The sequence below is a fragment of the Suillus fuscotomentosus genome, assembly GCF_016647785.1.
Source record: "Suillus fuscotomentosus strain FC203 chromosome Unknown F5891scaffold_43, whole genome shotgun sequence".
Lineage (NCBI taxonomy): Eukaryota > Fungi > Basidiomycota > Agaricomycetes > Boletales > Suillaceae > Suillus > Suillus fuscotomentosus.
The window spans coordinates 473906-493163 of record NW_024539555.1 but is presented as its reverse complement, the minus strand read 5'-3'; the positions used below and the strand labels follow the sequence as shown (position 1 = coordinate 493163).

The 19258-nt window shown below is 46.6% G+C and overlaps 4 protein-coding genes across 4 annotated transcripts; all 4 read left to right on the top strand.

Annotated features, from left to right (window-relative positions):
• Positions 1 to 1681: 1681 nt before the first annotated feature.
• Positions 1682 to 5156, top strand: F5891DRAFT_1241093 (uncharacterized protein; the record flags this gene model as incomplete). Its single annotated transcript, XM_041369722.1, has 12 exons — positions 1682 to 1717; positions 1934 to 2257; positions 2320 to 2538; positions 2612 to 2794; positions 2857 to 3053; positions 3112 to 3316; positions 3480 to 3640; positions 3777 to 3789; positions 3838 to 4017; positions 4066 to 4263; positions 4323 to 4658; positions 4794 to 5156. The coding sequence occupies 12 exons, from the start codon at positions 1682 to 1684 to the stop codon at positions 5154 to 5156; spliced, it is 2415 nt and encodes an 804-aa protein (XP_041223504.1).
• Positions 5157 to 6925: 1769 nt separating this feature from the next.
• On the top strand, positions 6926 to 8366 carry F5891DRAFT_1191563 (uncharacterized protein; the record flags this gene model as incomplete). The annotated part of the gene is made up of 5 exons (XM_041367470.1): positions 6926 to 7045; positions 7109 to 7555; positions 7623 to 7877; positions 7928 to 8056; positions 8112 to 8366. 5 exons carry the CDS (start codon positions 6926 to 6928, stop codon positions 8364 to 8366), a joined length of 1206 nt encoding a protein of 401 aa, XP_041223503.1.
• Positions 8367 to 8618: 252 nt separating this feature from the next.
• F5891DRAFT_1191562 (uncharacterized protein) lies at positions 8619 to 9035 on the top strand (the record flags this gene model as incomplete). Its single annotated transcript, XM_041367469.1, has 1 exon — positions 8619 to 9035. One exon carries the CDS (start codon positions 8619 to 8621, stop codon positions 9033 to 9035), a length of 417 nt encoding a protein of 138 aa, XP_041223502.1.
• A 1055-nt stretch (positions 9036 to 10090) lies between these two features.
• Positions 10091 to 10963, top strand: F5891DRAFT_1191561 (uncharacterized protein; the record flags this gene model as incomplete). Its single annotated transcript, XM_041367468.1, has 3 exons — positions 10091 to 10294; positions 10580 to 10854; positions 10930 to 10963. The coding sequence occupies 3 exons, from the start codon at positions 10091 to 10093 to the stop codon at positions 10961 to 10963; spliced, it is 513 nt and encodes a 170-aa protein (XP_041223501.1).
• Between the last annotated feature and the right edge of the window lie 8295 nt (positions 10964 to 19258).

Genomic DNA, 19258 nt, shown 5'->3' with positions numbered 1-19258 from the left:
TGCTCCTGCCCTCTCTGATCTCATGCTACTGCTGTTGTGTCTCCCAGCCCACATGCCTGCACCTGCGCACCTGCGCACTCATACGCTGTTGTTGTATCTCCCAGCCGGGCCAGCCCCACACACCTGTGTCCATGTTCCCGCCCTTCACACTGCTGTTGTGTCCCTCGCTGTCACGCGTCCAGCATTCGAATGCCGGATCAAACGGAATCCCCCAACATGTTCGTTATCTCCTAGCACATGCTCCCGCCCTCTTACACTGCTTGTGTCTCCCTCGCTGTCACACATTCAGCATTCGAACACCGGATCAAATGGAATCCCCTAACTCTACCTCCCAGCTCATGCGCCCGCACTCTCACTCTCTCATACCTCCGTTCTGAATCTCGTGTTTCCCTCACTATCACACATTTCTTTTTTGTTATATCTCGTTCATTAGATACCTAGCTACATCTATATATTTTTGTGTAGTATACATGCCTTAAAATTTGACTAAATGTTTCCAAGTCCACTCTGATGCCACGTGTGCCATGTGTCTTGATGGCTTTCTGGCCGAGTTTGTTGAAGACTTTAGCGAGTTTGTTAAAGACTTTAGCGAGTTTTTTGAAGCTTTAGCGAGTTTTTTGAAGTGTTCAAAACCTATCGTGAGTAATACTAATAACTACCCCAGACCTACCTGGCTAAAAAGCTTGCTAATAATTGCCGAAATACTTTTATCCCGAACCCTAGTCTAGTATGTCGGAGATTTTTTACCGGCATCATAATGGTCACGCGTTACAATCAGGCTCAAAATGATTTTGACCCTCATTACGACCTCATTACGACGCCTTAAGCGGAGTTTGAATATCATGCTGATGCAATTCTGATTCGGATTACTGATATGACTTATACCTAGGCGAGGCAACACATGCTGCATCAACGGTTCTGACTCTGTACGCCTCTTTTCCAGTCTCATTTGTCTTCTTTATTCTCAACTGAACTGAGCCCTGGACCGTCTTGTCACTTTGATTTATAATCTTATTCTCTCGCATACCATCGATAACAACAACTTTTGTTCACTCCCATCGTCTATCCGAAGTCTACAGTCAGTCCAAATGTCTTCCCTATCCAAAACTCGTCGTTCTTCTGCTCAACAATTCTTCCAAGCATATCCAATTTGTTTAAACGAAACATATCATCTCCTCAATCATTGTCTGTATTCCTGACAGGCTTTGACGCTTGGTCCTCGGTATGCACTCCGTTACTCGCAGCTTTACGCTCTCACTCTAATATTATATGATCACTATCAGCTTGCTCGTTGCTCGTTTGCTACTTGACATCAATGCCTAAGTCAAAACAACGAGCATCAGACCTTGTGACGTGTGATCGATGTGGAGTGAATGTGCATGCGCGTGGGTTAGGATCCCATTCGAGGTCTTGCGCGAAGAAGGAACGGGAACGGCAGGAAGATGAGGAGTTTGTTAGCATAGTTCAGAAAGCCGAAAAGAAAGGTGAGCACTCGAATCAGTTGTCTTTCAATGATGTACTCGATAGATGGTTGATAATTTTTTTTACAGAACTTTGAAGGCAGCGTCGCAAAATTCGTAATAATTTACAACATTTGGAGGATGCGCAATCATCTGCAGGTGAGCACTCATATTTTAACAATAGTACTATGGTTTAGAATTTTCTTCTCGCAACACAGTGAATGCCACCGCGATATGGGCCGCAGACTCAGACATTGGTACGTTGATTCAATTTGATTAGTGTTATACTGAGACTAACAGTATCAGTTATGCGAGGGTCTTCACCTCGCCAATACCCTCCGGCGGACCCATTACCTGACTTCCACCAAACCGATCCTGGTCCCAATGAACCAGATCCTGGTCCCAACGAACCGGATCCTGGTCCCAACGAGCCCGATCCTGGTCCCAATGAGTCCAATCCTGATCTCAATCAGCCTGCGCATGAGCTTGACGATATCAAAGTCGAGCATCATCCTCACAGCCAAATTCCTTCTACTGTGCATCGCTTCTCTGAGTTCTCTCGCAGCTGCCCAACAGAAGACTATGTACCTCGTAACGACTCGCCATGGGAGCCATTCTGCACACGGCTTGATTTCGAAGTAGCAGAGATTGCACTCGAAGCTGCGATGACAAAGGATCAAACCAATCGCCTTATCAATCTCATACATCGATCTGCTAGTGGCAATGACACATTCACACTGCAAAATCATGATGAAGTCCGCTCCCTCTGGGACCTTGCTTTGCAACATTATACTAGAGTAAGTGTTGTCTCATGTAGCTACTACTAGTACATTACCATAAGCTGATCATTAGTGCATAGTTTCAGAATGATGCAGTGTCTGTTCCCCTCAGAAATGAAGTGCTCGAATTCGACATGCACTACCGCCCTCTCTGGGATTGGGTCCTTGACTTGTTGCGAGACAAACGTCTCGCACCTCATTTTGTATTTGATGCTCAATGTCTCTCGAAATTCAACGGAGAAAGATTTGTACGTTTTATTGATGAACCATGGACTGCCGATGTGTTTTGGAAGGCACAAGTATGTTTCGACATTTGATCTATTGTTTGTTTCTTTAAATTAATAGTATGCTACAAAACTGTTGTAATTGTAGTCGCAGCTTCCGCCCAATGCAAAACCACTGGCATTCATCCTCTATGCGGACAAGAGTAAACTATCGTCATTTGGGAGCCAAAAAGGCTATCCAATCATTGCGCGCATCGCTAACCTACCGGTTCATATTCGTAACAGTAATACTGCCCTAGGAGGTGGTCGTGTCGTTGGCTGGCTGCCCATTGTTAGTATACTGACAAGCTTGTTCAGTTCATAGTAATGCTGACTGCCATTATATTAATTCAGATTGTTGAGGATCAAGAACATGCAAAAAAGAAGAACTATGTAGACTTTAAAAATGCTGTCTGGCATACATCCTTCTACCAGCTTCTGGCCTCGGTTGCGAAGCACTCAAATACAGGCTATTGGTTTGAATGCAGAGACGGAATCCGACGTCATCTCTGGCCCCTCATTATAATCTTAAGTGTCAATTACGAAGAACAGTAAGTCATACTAGTACTACAAGTTAACTATTGTGAGCTGCTCATGTACAAATTATAGATGTATCATGGCATTGATCCGTGGGCTTAAGGGAAAATTTCCATGTCCAGTTTGTTTGGTTCCACAAGACGAGCAGTCCATTCTCCGCACCCATGAGCTGCACACAAGCCACCAATCTGAAGACATACTCCGCACTGCAAGATCAAAGCCGTCTGAGAAGGAAAAAGAGGATCATCTAAAGGCTTTCTCACTTCGAAACATTGAGGTATGCATTTCCCTCCCAACTTACCCTTCCTCTTACAATGATTGACTTGTATTTCAAACAATTCACGACCTCATATGAAAAACTTCACTTCCTTCCCATTTTACCATTTCTGCTGTTATATCTATTACTATTGACAAGTTTGCTGATGTAATTCAATTGTTAGAATGTCTTCTCGAGAATCCTTCATGTCGATGTTCATCGTGCACTTTCTTTCGACCGCCTGCATACAAACAAGGAAGGATTATGGGGTGACCATTTGTGGAAGGAAGTAAAGTTTTGGATTTTGGACCTCGGGCGTGAAGCGGCTGTCAAACTCGATAAAAAGTATGTATTGTGGCTATAATACATTGACACTACTTCTGACTCAGTGTCTTAGCTTCGATGAACTTCCATGATGGCCTAATTTAACACATTTTTCATCTGTTGTCGCAGTTGATTTCACTGATGGTTCTGTTCTCAGTGATCTGTCCAAGGTTTGTCTGCACCATCATAAATGATTTTAGGTACTTACACAAACTTAGATGATCATTTTTGCGGCACAGGATATGCTTACTTCATCCCACTGTAAACTGGGACAGTTACTTCTTCGTTGCATTCACTACTACGTCGAGTTTGATATTTATGTCTCATTAGAAGTACATACAGAGGATACAATCGCAGCTGGAAGGCTGGCACTGCAAAAGTTCTCAGAAATGATGGATGTAAGTTGTTCCGATGTTTTCGATGACAATTGTCTGACTTTTCATTAGGAATATATTGCACAATCGCACCCCGAAACCAACAAAAATTGGAACTTTCCAAAGAAACACTTGGTCTCGCATGCATTCGACGATATTCTAGCCAAAGGTGTGACACGTAACTACAGTACCAAGCCAAATGAAAAGATGCATGGCTCTTTACAAAAAATCAATCTTCAACGCACAAATTTCAAGAATGTTGCTTCTCAGGTTCGTTGCTTAACTATATTGTTATGCAGATTCAGACCAATAGTTTTTAATTGTTACAGATTCTACACTATGATGAATGGCTTCTAACTTCGACATCCATGCGCTCTGAACTCGACGAACTCGACAAGTACAATCAACGAGACACCTGTGACCCTGAGACCAACGAAGTACTGGATGACTCCAACGCTGGAACATCTAAATCTACTACTATTCATGCACATTTAGGTTCAAGGCAGGGTAATAACTCTTTTTCCGACATCATGCACTTGCATGGAACTGACAGGGCCTTCACCAACTTTCGGATGAAGCTAAACGACTTCTTAAATGGCTTCCTGCCACAGAATAACATTCCATTACCAGATGGAAGGCGCATTCACATGCAAGCAGAGGATACAGTACGTTTACTTTACATTCAATTGATAATACTGATGCATTTCTATCAGATAACAGAGTTTAGGTTCTTGCGGATCAATTATGAATCACTAGTCGACTGGTGCATGCACTGAGACCTACTCCAATGCAATCCAAAGTTCTATGGATCGCCGAGATACGACTGCGTCATCGTGAACACTGCAAACACACCATTCTTCGCTCACCTTGTATACATGTTCACTTGTTTGGTTGGCGGCACTGAATTCCCTCTCGCACTTATTCAGCCATATGACGTCGGTATTGCTAATAGTCGTTGGAGGCGGGATAATGATATGGGATTGTGGCGCGTGCGAGCCAAACCTCGCTCTTCTTCTGAAATCATTTCGGTTCGGTCAATCGTTCGGGGAGCTGCTCTCGCCAGAAATCCCGAAACAGATGGGGATTACTTCGTCATCCACACTGTGGACACTGACATGTTCCTTCGAGTCAAGGCACTCCAGGCTAGCGCTCAACCATTGTGAGGCAAGCTATTATTAGTATTGTTGGTACATTTTTGTCTCCTCATCTTTCGCTTGCAACAAACTTTTATTGATATGCTCCTTCGCAGATCAATAACATGTACTAGTGGTAGTATTACAGATATTTCCCATGCCCTACCCACCCATTTGCACATTCCACGCAGTTCTGAACGACACCCAAAGACCTCGTCAGCCAAGATTCCCTGCAATTCCAGCAATTGAAGAATTTACGATGCGATGTGAGGACAGGCCTCTCGAGAACGACCTCACTTCTATTGTGATGCTCTATGATGGGCGCCTGAGCCTTATAATTGGCACTCTGATCGCATGCATCATGCGCAGGACGTATCTCTGGTGAAGAACTGGTACTTGAAGCACTTCCTCCTAACCAGCCAGTCAAGGTTCGTATATCACATCAGAAGTTGTTCAAGTTGCTCAAGTGTTTCGTCCTCAATGAGCTCAAGAGTCAACCTGAGAATGCGATGACTAAAAGAATCTCTTCCGGCAGTTGAAGGCGACAAAGTTCTTCCAGATAATTCCCACCACCGCCAATCCTTGATCTTGTTGTCTTGCTTCATCGCACTATCATGCCCAGTAGCTTAGAGGGCTGATGTATCAGACTTGAAAGTGAGTTACTCCATATCACCTTCGCATCCGTTTGGTGATCATCACACTCTATTTACAGTTGTCAGTAGAAAAACACCTTAAATTTCCCTTGTAGCGCATTCCCACAAGCATCTACGTATCCATCACTCTCGACTCGAGCAGGCACTGGAAATCAGCCATTGGAGTCTTACCATTTGACGAATCCATCTTACGTTCGTCTTGTATTGTTGTATTGCCTCTAATTCATTGACTTAATATTGGTTTTCAGACACAGTATCAAGCGATGCTAGAACCGGCGCCTTACCCTCGAAGTCGAAGATCTTGTACCTACTGGGACCGCAGTATTCCTCGTATCAACACCATCTTCCAAAAGCATTGTTACACATTGTCAGCATATGGCTAGGTGGGCATCTCAGCGCCATGATGGAAAGTTCTGACAACTGAGCTACTGTGTTGAGGGTAGTGTTGCAATTGAACTGAGGTGACTTCGAAGTGAGTTCAATTCGGTTCAAAAATGAGGCTCGATTCATTTACACCTCATTGTAATAAGCATCAAATTAGGAACGAACAATCCTCAAACGTGTACTTTCAAGCTTCGGGCTGAGTCCATTACACTTCTATTCGTTCCACCTCGACCATCGAACCTAGAATGAACTCTCACCTCGATTCCGATCCGTTCAATTAGAGTATCTTGGAGCACACGCCCTTCAAATAAATTCCTCATGTGGGAGGCTCAGCTTGATCGGATAAGTATTTTCATGCACGGCAAGATGGCAAGCCCTCAACATTCACTGTTTTACAGACGTAAGTGACCTTATTTTATCTGAATCGTAAGACTTGATCTGTCCGCATGATAGTGTGTAGACTTGCAACGTGTAATATCACACATTGACCTGCGTCGTGCTGCGATAATGATTATGTACGTCTTCATTGCGTGTAATTTACCATTCAATTTGACTTTTTCAGTCACAGCCTCATGCCCTCAATGAGCCGATCAGCAAACCTGGACCGCGTGTATGATTACATTGAGTTCACTCCGACACCACCCGACTTCAAGATTGCATAAAATAGCATCAACTGCGAGACAGCTTTGACTCGACACCCTGTGACCCACCCTCTCAGGTTCCAGCTCGTTGAGCATACTATTCCTCCCCGTTGCATAATAAATGTCTGACTCTGGCTCAAATCCAATATCCTCAAGTTCTGATTCAGGCTCAGACTCGGCGGATGAAGAACGGCCTGTGGCTCCACCGGGTGTTAACGCTTCCATCGAGCACTACCAAGAGGTACGCTGTTGCTTTCATTCAGATCATATATACTAAATTCTAACATATGCCTTGATACATTAGTATATTAAATACCTCCAGCTTCAACAAGGGTGGCTCCAGCAGCAGAATATGTCTCTGAATGAGAGCAACAACATTCTTGCTGTGCAACAGCTGAAACGTTCTTGCAAACGCCCATCATCCAGGGTACCATCTGTATCACAAGTATCTGTAGCGCCATCTGTGTCTTCTGCATCCTCCGTCGTAGCTTCTGACTCATTGAAGACGGGTGACATCGACTCGGACAAGCTTATTTTAAGCTTGGCCAAAAAGTATGCACTCACTACCGAGATGTTCCTCCCCGACAAGGTCATTTTTCAAACAGACTGTCCTGATCCTCTAGTCGATTTCTCGAATCCAAATCGTTATGCGAAGAGGTCTACAGAAAAGGATGCACTTGTTGCTGAACTCTATGCATCCATTGACCACGTGTTGCATGCTCGGATGCGAACAAATCTGTTCTTCAACCAGGTGCGTAGTTTTTCCTACCTCAAGTCATTAATATTATCGTTATAAATTTAACCAAAACTTCATTTAGTTTGGGAGCGGAATGCAGCAAGCTCGCTCTTCATTCCTAAACAGCCTGCGTACCATTGCAGGTGGCATCTTCAACATGCCTAACGAATATTTTGTTTCCAAATACGACCATACTTCCCTCCGGCAGGTCACAGACTTGATTGGATGGGAAGCAGGCAAGGGAAAGATGTATGATATCTTCAAGGCACCAATACTTTACCCTGACCACATCGTGAATGAGAAGAAAATTTTCAAAAATTGGATCGTCATCGCAAAGGTAGTCTACTCATCAATAACAGACCCAGCTACTCATATGTTGTTTCGAAGGTTATCAAGGTTGCAATATGTGGAAAGATGTCATTGTATTCCGAAGCGCGTGGCGGACCACCTTCCTATGCCAAGATATGGAAGCTTACAAGCTGCACTCCTGGCCTGATTGCATTTGGCGTCACATCAGTAAGGTTTCAGTACTCTAAATTTATACTGAGCTGATACTCATCACGCCCTGTAGATCATATTCATCCTATCTCCGGACCAGGAATTTTCAGGCGATGGAGTTGGTGCTATTTCCTCGATCGCATATCACTCCGTCTTTCAGACAGTCAAGAAATTCTTCATTGTAAAGTGGGCCCACCAGCGCATCAAATCTATTGTCGACGAAATCAATGGATATGTCTTCGGTAGTACTGTAAAGATGCAGCCATCCGATGACACTCAGTGTACTGTGGAGCGCGTTGTAGGGATTCATTTCTGGTTGGGCTTGTAGAGACTGTTTTTACCTTACCTTATGTTGGCACTTTTGTAGCTTACATAATCAAGCAATCTTTTCACCAGTTACCAGTATGAGTCTGAGAGATCAGCAAGTTTTTATGATATTTCCTCTCCTCTGAGCCTTGAGCCTGGTCCAGAAACCCTTTAGGGTCGAATAGCAGCTAGGTTCTGCAAGACCCAACACATTGTTCAGACTCACCATCTGAATTGTTGTACCTTCAGCGTCACTGAATCACTCGATCACATTATGGCTGCGCTAGATGCCAGCGATTCAGACTCGACCGATGAGTCATTGGAATATGTCAACTTGCAAGAGCAGGCTAATAAAGATGTACACCTTGCCACTGTAGCCGCAGCGCCAACCATCGCAACCTTGCAACCTACTATGTTCACTGTTGACACTCCTCGACTTGAAGTTGCAGCCCCAGGGCCTGCTGTCATTCCACAACCTTCTATCTCAACTCCACCTATTCCGACACCCATGGCACCGCATGCAGAGACTTCGGCCAATCCCCAGGATCAGAGTGAGGATGCATTACCAGCCGCCGGGCTTATTGGTGTTGCCAAATCTCAGGCAAAGACATCCAGGGGCAAGAAGAAACCTAAGTCGTCGGCCAATGATATCACAACTATTTGCCGCTCCTCACGTCACACAACAACATGAAATTAGAGTCCCCTATCTTGTAGTTGTGTTCCTAGTCTTACTATCAAGATCTGATCACACAATTCCTACAGACACGAGATTTTAGCTCCATTGTAATCTGAGAATGTTTAGGTGTCCTTCGACTCGGAATGCATGCATATACTAGCCAAACGCCCCCACATACCCATAATCATGAACGGAGCACTGACGAGCGCGACACCTCAAAGTTTGGCGTTGATCTTCACGCTGGACGCCCCCACATACCCATAATCATGAACGGAGCACTGACGAGCGCAACACCTTGAAGTTTGGCATTGATCTTCATGCCAGACGCCCCCACATACCCATAATCATGAACGGAGCGCTGACGAGCGCGACACCTCGAAGTTTGGCGTTGATCTTCACGCTGGACGCCCCCACATACCCATAATCATGAACGGAGCACTGATAAGCGCGACACCTCGAAGTTTGGTGTTGATCTTCACACCAGATGCTACCACATACCCAGTTTGCGAATTCAGATGCGCCATATTGATAACCTTTCAGCTAGTTCCTAATTACCTTGTCTACAAGGTTGACACTCACAGCCGGAAAGATAAAGTTATGCGGCCGTGGGAAGCAATGGTCGATAAATTTACAATATTGTTACCTTGTATCACTGTAACTAGAACCAGTAACTCTCAACATCCTCCACGGTCTGCTTTACTTTCCACTGTTGCTCTGTCTCCTTCTCCTTCTTGGCCAACATTTATGGTCTGAATCAACCTGCATTCTTCTGGCGCTACCCAAACGTCCGTCTATTGATTTTTCAACCTACAATAAAACACGCTGACTCATTTTATTCGAAGTTACGACTAAGAACATCAACAAGAACAAGGCCGCTGGAATCTGCTAAGGACAGAATGATCACCCACCGGCTCCTGAACCCTCGCGATGTGTTTCAACCCGCAGGTCGGGGGCGAACACTCAACAGGTGATCACCCAGGAGGTACAATGTGTTCAGGCTGCTCAACGAACTTCTTTCCATCTCGTCTTAATAAAGACCGAGACACAGGAGGAAGTTCAAGACGATCGTAATGTCTTCTGATGCTCCCAAGACTGACATAGACAAGCAAACGCAACACGAGGCAGAAGTGGCGGCTGTTCTGGATGTCGATGTGGCACCTGAAGCTGACCTCGATGGTGACGAGTGTGGCGATCTCGATGCTGAGGATTTCGATGATCCATTGATGGTCAGTGAATATGTTGTCGAGATCTTCAAGTACATGAAGCAGACCGAGGTACGAGTCTCCGTATATTTTTATCATTCCGTTGTAATTAATGAAACGCCTTAAGCTTATAACACTTCCTCATCCGAAATACATGGCATCGCAAAAAGAGCTGGCCTGGTCGATGCGTGGAATCCTTCTCAATTGGCTGGTGTAAGTACATGCACGGTTCTGATTACTTCATGCAACTGTGTTCCTCTGCATGAACATTGTCGAAAGGTTCTTGTCAGCACGCGTCGTCTCCCTCGCTAAACTTCAACTCATGGGCATTACGTCGTGTCTCCATTGCTTCCAAAGGTTGAAGAAATTGTTGCACCATCCATCTCGCACTTCCTTCACTGCGCGGACTCATCCTACACTGAATCCGATATCCTTCTCGCAGAGCGGTACATCCTGAAAACAATCGATTGGAACTTGAGCTATCCGAACCCAATGCACTTCCTGTGCCGCACACGCAAATCGGATGATCACAATGGGGAAACACTGGAGTGGCAGTTGCTGGCCACGCCACCTTCCCTGCTGCTGCTGCGCCGACCTGGTTGGGACACCTCATTCTCGGCAACAATAAATGGGTAAGTAGTGTAATATGTGCCATGTTCAATGTTGTTGATAACATTTCCGGGTTCTAGACTCTGAATCATGCCCAGAGCGATGGGAAGCGGGCGAGCGGGTGTCTCTTAGCTAAGTTACTGGCCATTCATGCAAGACAAGGGAGTAGCTAGCGGCAGCAGGCTTGGACAGTGATGAGTATGAAACTTCGTAAGTCCGGTGACGTGCATTATCATTCAATATTCCTTCATCACGACTATCATTGTCCCAACACAACTGACGGTCAGCAGCAAACAGAGCAAGAAGGATGGGGGAGAGGGTCATTTTTACCGATATCATAATGTAGATTAGTATTTGTATTGACATCTCGCAATAAGAATTGATATGCAATGCATGCTCATCACCACCTCGTTAGGATGGCATTAAGACTCGGTTGATATGCATATTAAAACTCAGTGGGTACCATTAAAATGGGCATTAATACTCGGTGGGTACCATTAGAGTCTGTTCGGCCACCATTATTTGCATTATTTGCGCAAGTTAGAATTTGGTTCTGGCTTTGCTAATCGTCGGAGCTTGAACAAGATGTCACGCTCCGATAACGCTTACCGTATGCCTTGTCCTACTATCAATACAATGCCTCTTGATCCTGATTACGACGAGGACGCTAACGAGGACGAATACGACCTTGTGGAGGCAGAGGAGATGGACCAAGATGCAGAGGAGAGTGATAAGAGGTATCTGGCATGCATCATGCAGATGGCCATGCATGCTATGCACATGGTCATTACAGTCCTCAACGCAACAACTACTGCGCTCGAAGCTTACTCAAACACCTACTACGACAAAGAACCGTATCATACCTCCGCTTTGTCAGGGACTGCATGGGTCACCGAACTTCTCACTGGACACCCTGAACGCATCAGATGCGAGCTTGGGGTCCACAAGCATGTTTTCTATGTGCTCATCAATCTCCTTCGGCAAGCAGGTTGCAGAGATTCCAGGCATGTACTGCTCGAAGAGCAGCTTGCTATATTTCTCTATGCGTCTGTCACGGGTCTCTCGATTCGCCATCTTGGTGAACGCTTTCAGCGGTCCAATGAGACAATATCAAAGTACATATATTGTTGCTGTCCTGGTATCAAGCTTATGTTCTTTCAGGTATTTTAAACAGGTTCTTTTCGCATTCTCCTCGCCACCGATATATACGACATATGTCTGCCTGCCCGATGTAGATAGCCCTCCTCCCCCCGAAATCACGAAAAACCCGAAGTTCTTCCCGTTCTTTGTTGATGCTATTGGAGCCATTGACGGTACACACATCGCATGCCATCCTTTTGGTGAAGATCGGCATGCCGCTCGGGATCGCAAGGGGAACTTCTCTCAAAACTGCCTCGCGGCATGTTCATTCAACCTTTCATTTACCTACATGTTGAGCGGTTGGGAGGGGTCAGCTGCAGATGCTCGTGTCTATCACGATGCTCGTACTACCAATTTCAATATCCCTGAGGGAAAGTATTATCTTGCGGACGCTGGTTTTGGCTCGTGTGATGAGCTTCTGGTCCCGTTTCGGGGCGTGCATTATCATCTTGCAGAGTGGGGTCGTGCTAATACTTTGTATGATGCATTCTGCTAGTACCATTCATACTTATGTTCACATTGTTACATAGGCCTCGTAATCGCAAAGAACTTTTCAATTTGCGTCATGCAATGCTTCGAAATGCTGTTGAGCGCATTTTTGGTGTCATCAAGCGCCGATTTCGTATCCTTCTCCTCCCACCAGAGTACAAAATGGACATTCAAGTGCGCATTCCTCCTGCCTTGTGTCTCGTGCACAACGTTATTCGAGTTCACGATCCAAACGACATGATGGACTATCGTAATGTCTTAGATGCGCACATTCTCACTGACACTGGAAACCTTGCTAATGGTCCTCCTACTGAGCACGCACGCACTCGTGCGAGCCTCCGTCGTGACCAGATTGCTAGTGAGATGTGGGAGGCCTACAACAGGGAAAGGATTCAGAGGGGGGAGCAGGCAATCATAGAACCACTAGTACTGTAGTCGCGTTAATACCATAGCCATTCGGACCCTCATCGATGACTATGATCCAAAGTATCTCTGTCAAATGATGACATTGTTGTCAGATTAAGACCAGATCCTCATCGATGACTATGATCCAAAGTATCTCCATCAAATGATGACATTGTTGTCAGATTAAGACTGGATCCTCATCAATGACTATGATCTATAGAAATAGTGATATTGCTTTGCTACTACAAGTACAATACAAGAGAACATGACACGACAAGAATCCATGTAACACTACTTTGAATGCTGCTCTAAAAACAACCGCCAAAGACTATCTACCTCAATAGCAAGATAAATATCAATGATAGCGATGTCGGTCTGAAATTTATTCAAGATATTGAGTAGTTGTACGTCCTCTAGACCCTCACTCTGCAACTTTTTCACTGCCTTCTGCCTGCGCAAAGGGATGGGATCTACTGATCGCGCCAAGGTGTTGGAGGTGTTGGCCTCAAGAGCATTGGCCGTGCGCTTGAACGTTGTGTTAAGACCGCCAATACTGGTCCCCATCTGCTGGATGGCCACAGGCATCGTCAGGCATGCAGACTTCGCCGAGTCTCCCGATTTCGTTGAATGTGGGGGGCGGGTAACGATATCAAGCGTACTTTCATCATCATCAATCAGCTTCCGTTTACCGGAAGCTGTTGATGATGGCGCACTAACACAGACCGACTCAAGGGAGGGTTGCTGTGCGGCATCGAATGGAGGGAGGCTCTCTGGGGTGAGGGGGGTTGCGCGCTGGCCGCCTGAAACTAGAGCCGGGGAACTCGATCCCATCGAGCACATCTCCAAGGTCCATCATATGGACCTCATCAAAAGAAAGGGGGGTGGCTGCGCTGCTAGAAGAAGGCGAAGGAATGATGGGAGGTTGTGTCGCGATGGTGGCAAAGAACGAGTTGTTGTTACCTGACTTGACAGGTATGAGACCTTTCAGCGCCTCATAGTGCTTCCAACCCTTGTCCCGGAGGCCTTTGGCCTTTGGATTTTTCTATTGATTCATAGTAATTAGCATTGTCGTAGTAGTTTGATGCGAATTGAAATCACTTTACCTTCACAAAGTCAGTCCACATGTTTTCGGACTCTGGGGTGATCGAAGCTCCGCATTCCATGCTGTAAGATAGTCCGGAAGCAGTTGGCCACTTTGTCGACGACGTTGAATGTACCACAGAGCTGAAATTTGATCATTAGTGAGGGTACCAAGGCTGATATAGTAGTAGTACATACCCGCCCCCATTTTGATTGACATGCTGCCGCTGTTTTGCTTGCACCCGAGCAGGGGTGTTTTTCCATTTCAGCGGCAGCAGCAACCCAAAATGTGTGATCAAAGTTCATACCATCACCACCTTGTGAGCGGTTGGTGGTGACATACTGGATGAGGATGGTTTCATCTGCCTCTGTCCACACACACCGATCTCTCGCTTCCGTTAGCTCTGCACCACCACGGGCACTTTTTCTGCCCCGAGACATCCTGTAAGAGTTGCGATGATGGATAGATTGTAGACGGGTAACAGGCATGCCTACTACTTAGTATTGATTGATGGTCACACTGTGACCAGCACGGTCCTATGATTATGAAAGCAAAACATAGATTCTAAACCTGCGTAAACTGGCGCAAATATTGGTGGCCAAACAGACTCTTAAAATGGGCATTGATACTTGGTGGGTACATTAAAATGCCTATTATGTCATCATGTCGATGTGCATTTAAATGGGTCAAAATGCTGACTGTTTGATCAATAATGTATTATAATAGGTCCGTGTCGTTAGGCCATTTTAATGGATTAAAATGCCAGTAAAAAAAGTTCCGACATATGAGCAATTTTTGTGATGCAAGACCTGTAGTGGCTAAGCGCTAACCCCCGACTGGTCTTCGTATCAGCCATATTGACAGCATTATGACTAGAGCACGGCCATCATGAATTAGCTCTCTGGAACACTTTTCATCTGCACGATCTACTGTTTACTGTTCGTCGTAGCTAAGTTTACGAGCCTCACCCAGCAGCTGCAAGTGGGTCACTCAAATTGCCATGAAGCCACAGCAAGATTCTCACGCACATGTCGCCCCCACCTGAGTCTGTCAGCATCTCCCATCAGGCCAGTTACTATTAGAGGTACTCAGAGTAAAAATTTAAACGTCGCTAAATGTCGCTAAATGTCGCTAAATGTCGCTAACTCTCGGTTAGAGATGGACAAAACTCGAGCAGTAAGACTCGGCATATGCATCGGCATGATGTCAGACATTCAAACGACACTTAGTGAAACGAAAGTAGCATAGGCAAAGTAGATAAGATTTCAAGAAAAAAAATACTAAGTCGATATCTACATGTAACAGTGAGGGTACGTGCTGTAAAGTAAAAAATCTACTGCTGCGTGCATCAATAAAATTGGAACGATCCTCGTCAACTGGAGGAGGATGGCACAAGGTGGTATGAGACACCCGAAGACGCAGAAGGTGTTTGAGGAGTTTCGGAGGGAGTGCCTGGTGTGATAGAAGCGCTTGGCGGTTCTGTGAGGAGGTGCGCTGCGCGCGAGTTGAGTGCTGCATGAGGGAGTGCTTGGCGTGTTGGAAGCGCTTAGGGGTTCGGTGAGGGAGTAGGGCAGCGTGAAATGCCTGGAGACGTGGAGGGTGTTTGAGAAGGAGTTTCGGAGGGCGGCGGTTGAGAAGGAGTTTCGGAGGGTGTTTGAGAAGGAGTTTCGGAGGGTGTTTGAGAAGGAGTTTGGGAGGGCGGCGGTTGAGAAGGAGTTTGGGAGGGCGGTTGAGAAGGAGTTTCAGAGGGTGTTTGAGAAGGAGTTTCGGAGGGCGGCGGTTGAGAAGGAGTTTGGGAGGGCGGTTGAGAAGGAGTTTCAGAGGGAGTACCTGGCGTGATAGAAGCGCTTGGAGGCTCGGTTAGGGAGGTAGGCAGCGTGAAATGCCTGGAGACGCTGAGGGCGTTTGAGAAGGAGTTTCGGAGGACGGTTGAGAAGGAGTTTGTACGTACCTAGCATGTTAGAAGCCCTTGGCGGTTCGCTGAGGGAGGTGGGCTGCGCGCGAGCGTCGTTGAGTGCTGAGTGAGGGGGTGTGATGATCACGAGGTACATGAGCACAGCAAGCTGAAACACCGGAATTTGCCGAAATTTTCAAACTCCCCCGCAAAGTGCATCACATATGCCAGGGATAGACAGGAGTTTTGATCCCCTGATTCCCAACATGCCTCGTCAGTCAAAGCGTGCACAAATGCTGCATGACATCGATGTATCTGCACTTGCAGTAGCCACAGCCCGATACCAACATCTTCTGGAGGATGACGAGTCTACTACAGACTCTGCCTCGAGTCTCGACTCTTTCGATCTTACCCGTGACTCAGACCTTGACCTTTTCATGAGCATCATGTTAACCCCTCCATCTCCTCTTTCTCCAGTTTTATCTGGCTTCTCCAGTTCTTCCTCCGACTCTTTCTCTGATGACTCATCTGATGATGACATCAACCATACCACTGCTCACTACGACCGTCTTCAAGATTCCATTGCAAGTCTTTGGGATGAGGTAGAGAGGGCACGTGTGCTCCATAGACCCAGTGAGCCTATCCCACGAGCCTCACAGCTGCACCTCCTTGTCCATTTTGGGGAACATCGCCCTCATCTATTTCGTCGTAAACTACGTGTCGACCCCGAAATTTTCGATGACATCCTCAATCTCATTTCTGGCCACCCCATTTTTCATAACAATTCCAACAACCTCCAGCTTCCGATCTCTATTCAACTTGCTATTTTTCTCAACCATGTCGGCCACTATGGTAATTCTGCCACTCTCCAGGATGTATCTGAATGGGCTGGTATTAGTGTTGGGTCTGTGGTTAACTGCACCAATCGTATAATGGTTGCACTGCTTGACCAGCATGATGCCTTCATGGGTTTTCCCCCACCTGATTCACAGGACTTTGAGCTTGCTCGGCAATATACTGCACGGGTGACCACTTGCCCTGAGTGGCAGAATGGAGTCCTAGCTGTTGATGGGACATCAATTGACCTGTATGAGACACCTGGATTTTATCACCAGTCTTTTTATGACAGGAAATCCAAATATTCCCTGGGCTGTCAGGTATGTTTTTTTGGTTAATTTCATGGTTAAAAATTAAAATAAATTCAAGGCAGTCATTATGCCCCACAATCTTCTCATAGTTGATTATTCTCTTGGTCACCCTGGAAGCATCCATGATGCATACACATTCAGATCTACTCGTATCTATCAAGAACATGACACACTTCTTCCAGCTGGCCACTGGGTCTGGGCAGACAGTGCTTATCCACTGGACACCTGGTGCATTGCCCCTCTCAAGAAGCCCCGCAATGGACGGCTGACAGCAAATCAGAGGACATTCAATTATCACCTTTCTACAGTTTGTCCCTTTATTTTTCCATTTTTTTCTGATTTAAATTTGATTTATCTAGGTCCGTGTACGAGTGGAGCATGCATTTGCTGCATTGAAAGGGCGGTTTCAATCTCTTCGAGATCTCCGACAGAATATCAATTCAGCAGATGACTTACGGACAGCAGTCCATTGGATTCAGTGTTGTCTGATCCTACACAACATGATCATACGGTTTGAAGAAGAACATGCTCTGACAGAGGACCAGGGATCAGTCAAGTGGTCTTGTCAAGAGGCTAGAAACTTTATGTCTCAAGAGGCAGCTGAAGGACCAGATGGTAATGACCAAGTAGGTGATAGGTTATATGAAGGGACTCCAGGTCATGCTCGTCGTGAGAGGTTGATGGATCTCTTGTTTGACAGCCCTCACTCAAAGGCACAACGTAGACAGGGATAGCAGTTGTAGTTACAAATTTCCACTTGAATATGTTTTCTTGGCTCTGAAGGTGTGATGCTTGACATATGTTTTCTTGGATAAGTAATGTTTGATAACCTGAGGAGATGTTAGATGGTACATATAACTAGTACACTTGCTAGGATAAGCAGTGTACTAGTTATATGTACCATCTAACATCTCCTCAGGTTATCAAACATTACTTATCCAAGAAAACATATGTCAAGCATCACACCTTCAAAGCCAAGAGGAAACACCATCATGGTCCATTGAAAACTAGTAGTACATGAACTATCAACATAACATGAACAGGACTAATGGTTAACATAACAACATATGTAGTATGAAGGACAGCATGAGATATGTGATGCAAAAGGACAACAGTAAGACTACAACAACACCCTCAAGAGTTAGAACCGCTCATCAAACGTTGGTACTCAATCTTCAGCTGAAGTGCTCTTGCCTCCTCAGCATGCGCATGTGCCAGCGCAGCATGCATCTTCGCCTCCACGAAGCAGAGGCGAATCTCCGTATCCTTCGCTTCCTGGGAGCGCTGATGAGTGGCGACAGCTTCCTTGTCACAGTGTACACGCTCCTTGCGCAAAAACTTGTGCTCATTTACCTGACGGGCGAGGTTGTACTTCGCCATGTAATGCTCGTTCTTGAGCTCGCCCCGAGTGATCCGGTCCGACTGGACGCTTCCGATCTCGTCGTTGAGCCGGTTCAGGTCGCCTTGAAGATCCGACCGCACCCGTTTCACCTGCCTCCCTTTCCCCTTGGAGGATGGGAGTTGTGACGTCTGGGAGGTGGAGGCAGGTGCCGACATCGTCGTTTTCGACAGCGAGGAGCTGCTGGACGAGGGTTTTGGCGAGTTGGCGCTGGTCCGGCTTGTCCTCGACACGCGCTTGCCGAAGGCAGCGCGACTATCATGGAGGGAGGTCTGCGATTTTGGGGGAAGGACGAATGATGATGACTTGGGTGAGGGGGAACGAGATGATGAGGGGGATGCAGACTGACGTGCCCGACGTTTGGAGGCTCTGGGCTTGGGGGGGCTGTTCAAGATGGTGACGTCACCCTCCTCTTCCCAGTAATTTGACGTTACGGGAGGCTGCGGCTGTGGCATGTCGTCGAAGCGAAGGTCCATGTCCATGTCCTCGTCGTATCCGTTGCCGACGTAATTGTTGTCACAATACGTATCAGACTCGGAGGGGGCAGGCGCGGGAGGGTGAGAGCGAGCGATGATGCCAGGATGGGAGGGATGGTACCCAGATGGCGAGGAGGAGGAAGCGAAGGGGGGGACAGTAAAGGGCGCCTGAACAGAGGGCGCAGAGGGCGCAGAGCCAAAGGGCGCCTGGCCAGAGGGCGCAGAGCCCAAGGGCGCCTGGCCAGAGGGCGCAGAGCCCAAGGGCGCCTGGCCAGATGGCGCAGAGCCCAAGGGCGCCTGGCCAGATGGCGCAGAGCCCAAGGGCGCCTGGCCAGAGGGCGCAGAGTTGAAGGGCGCCTGGCCAGAGGGCGCAGAGTTGAAGGACGCCTGGCCAG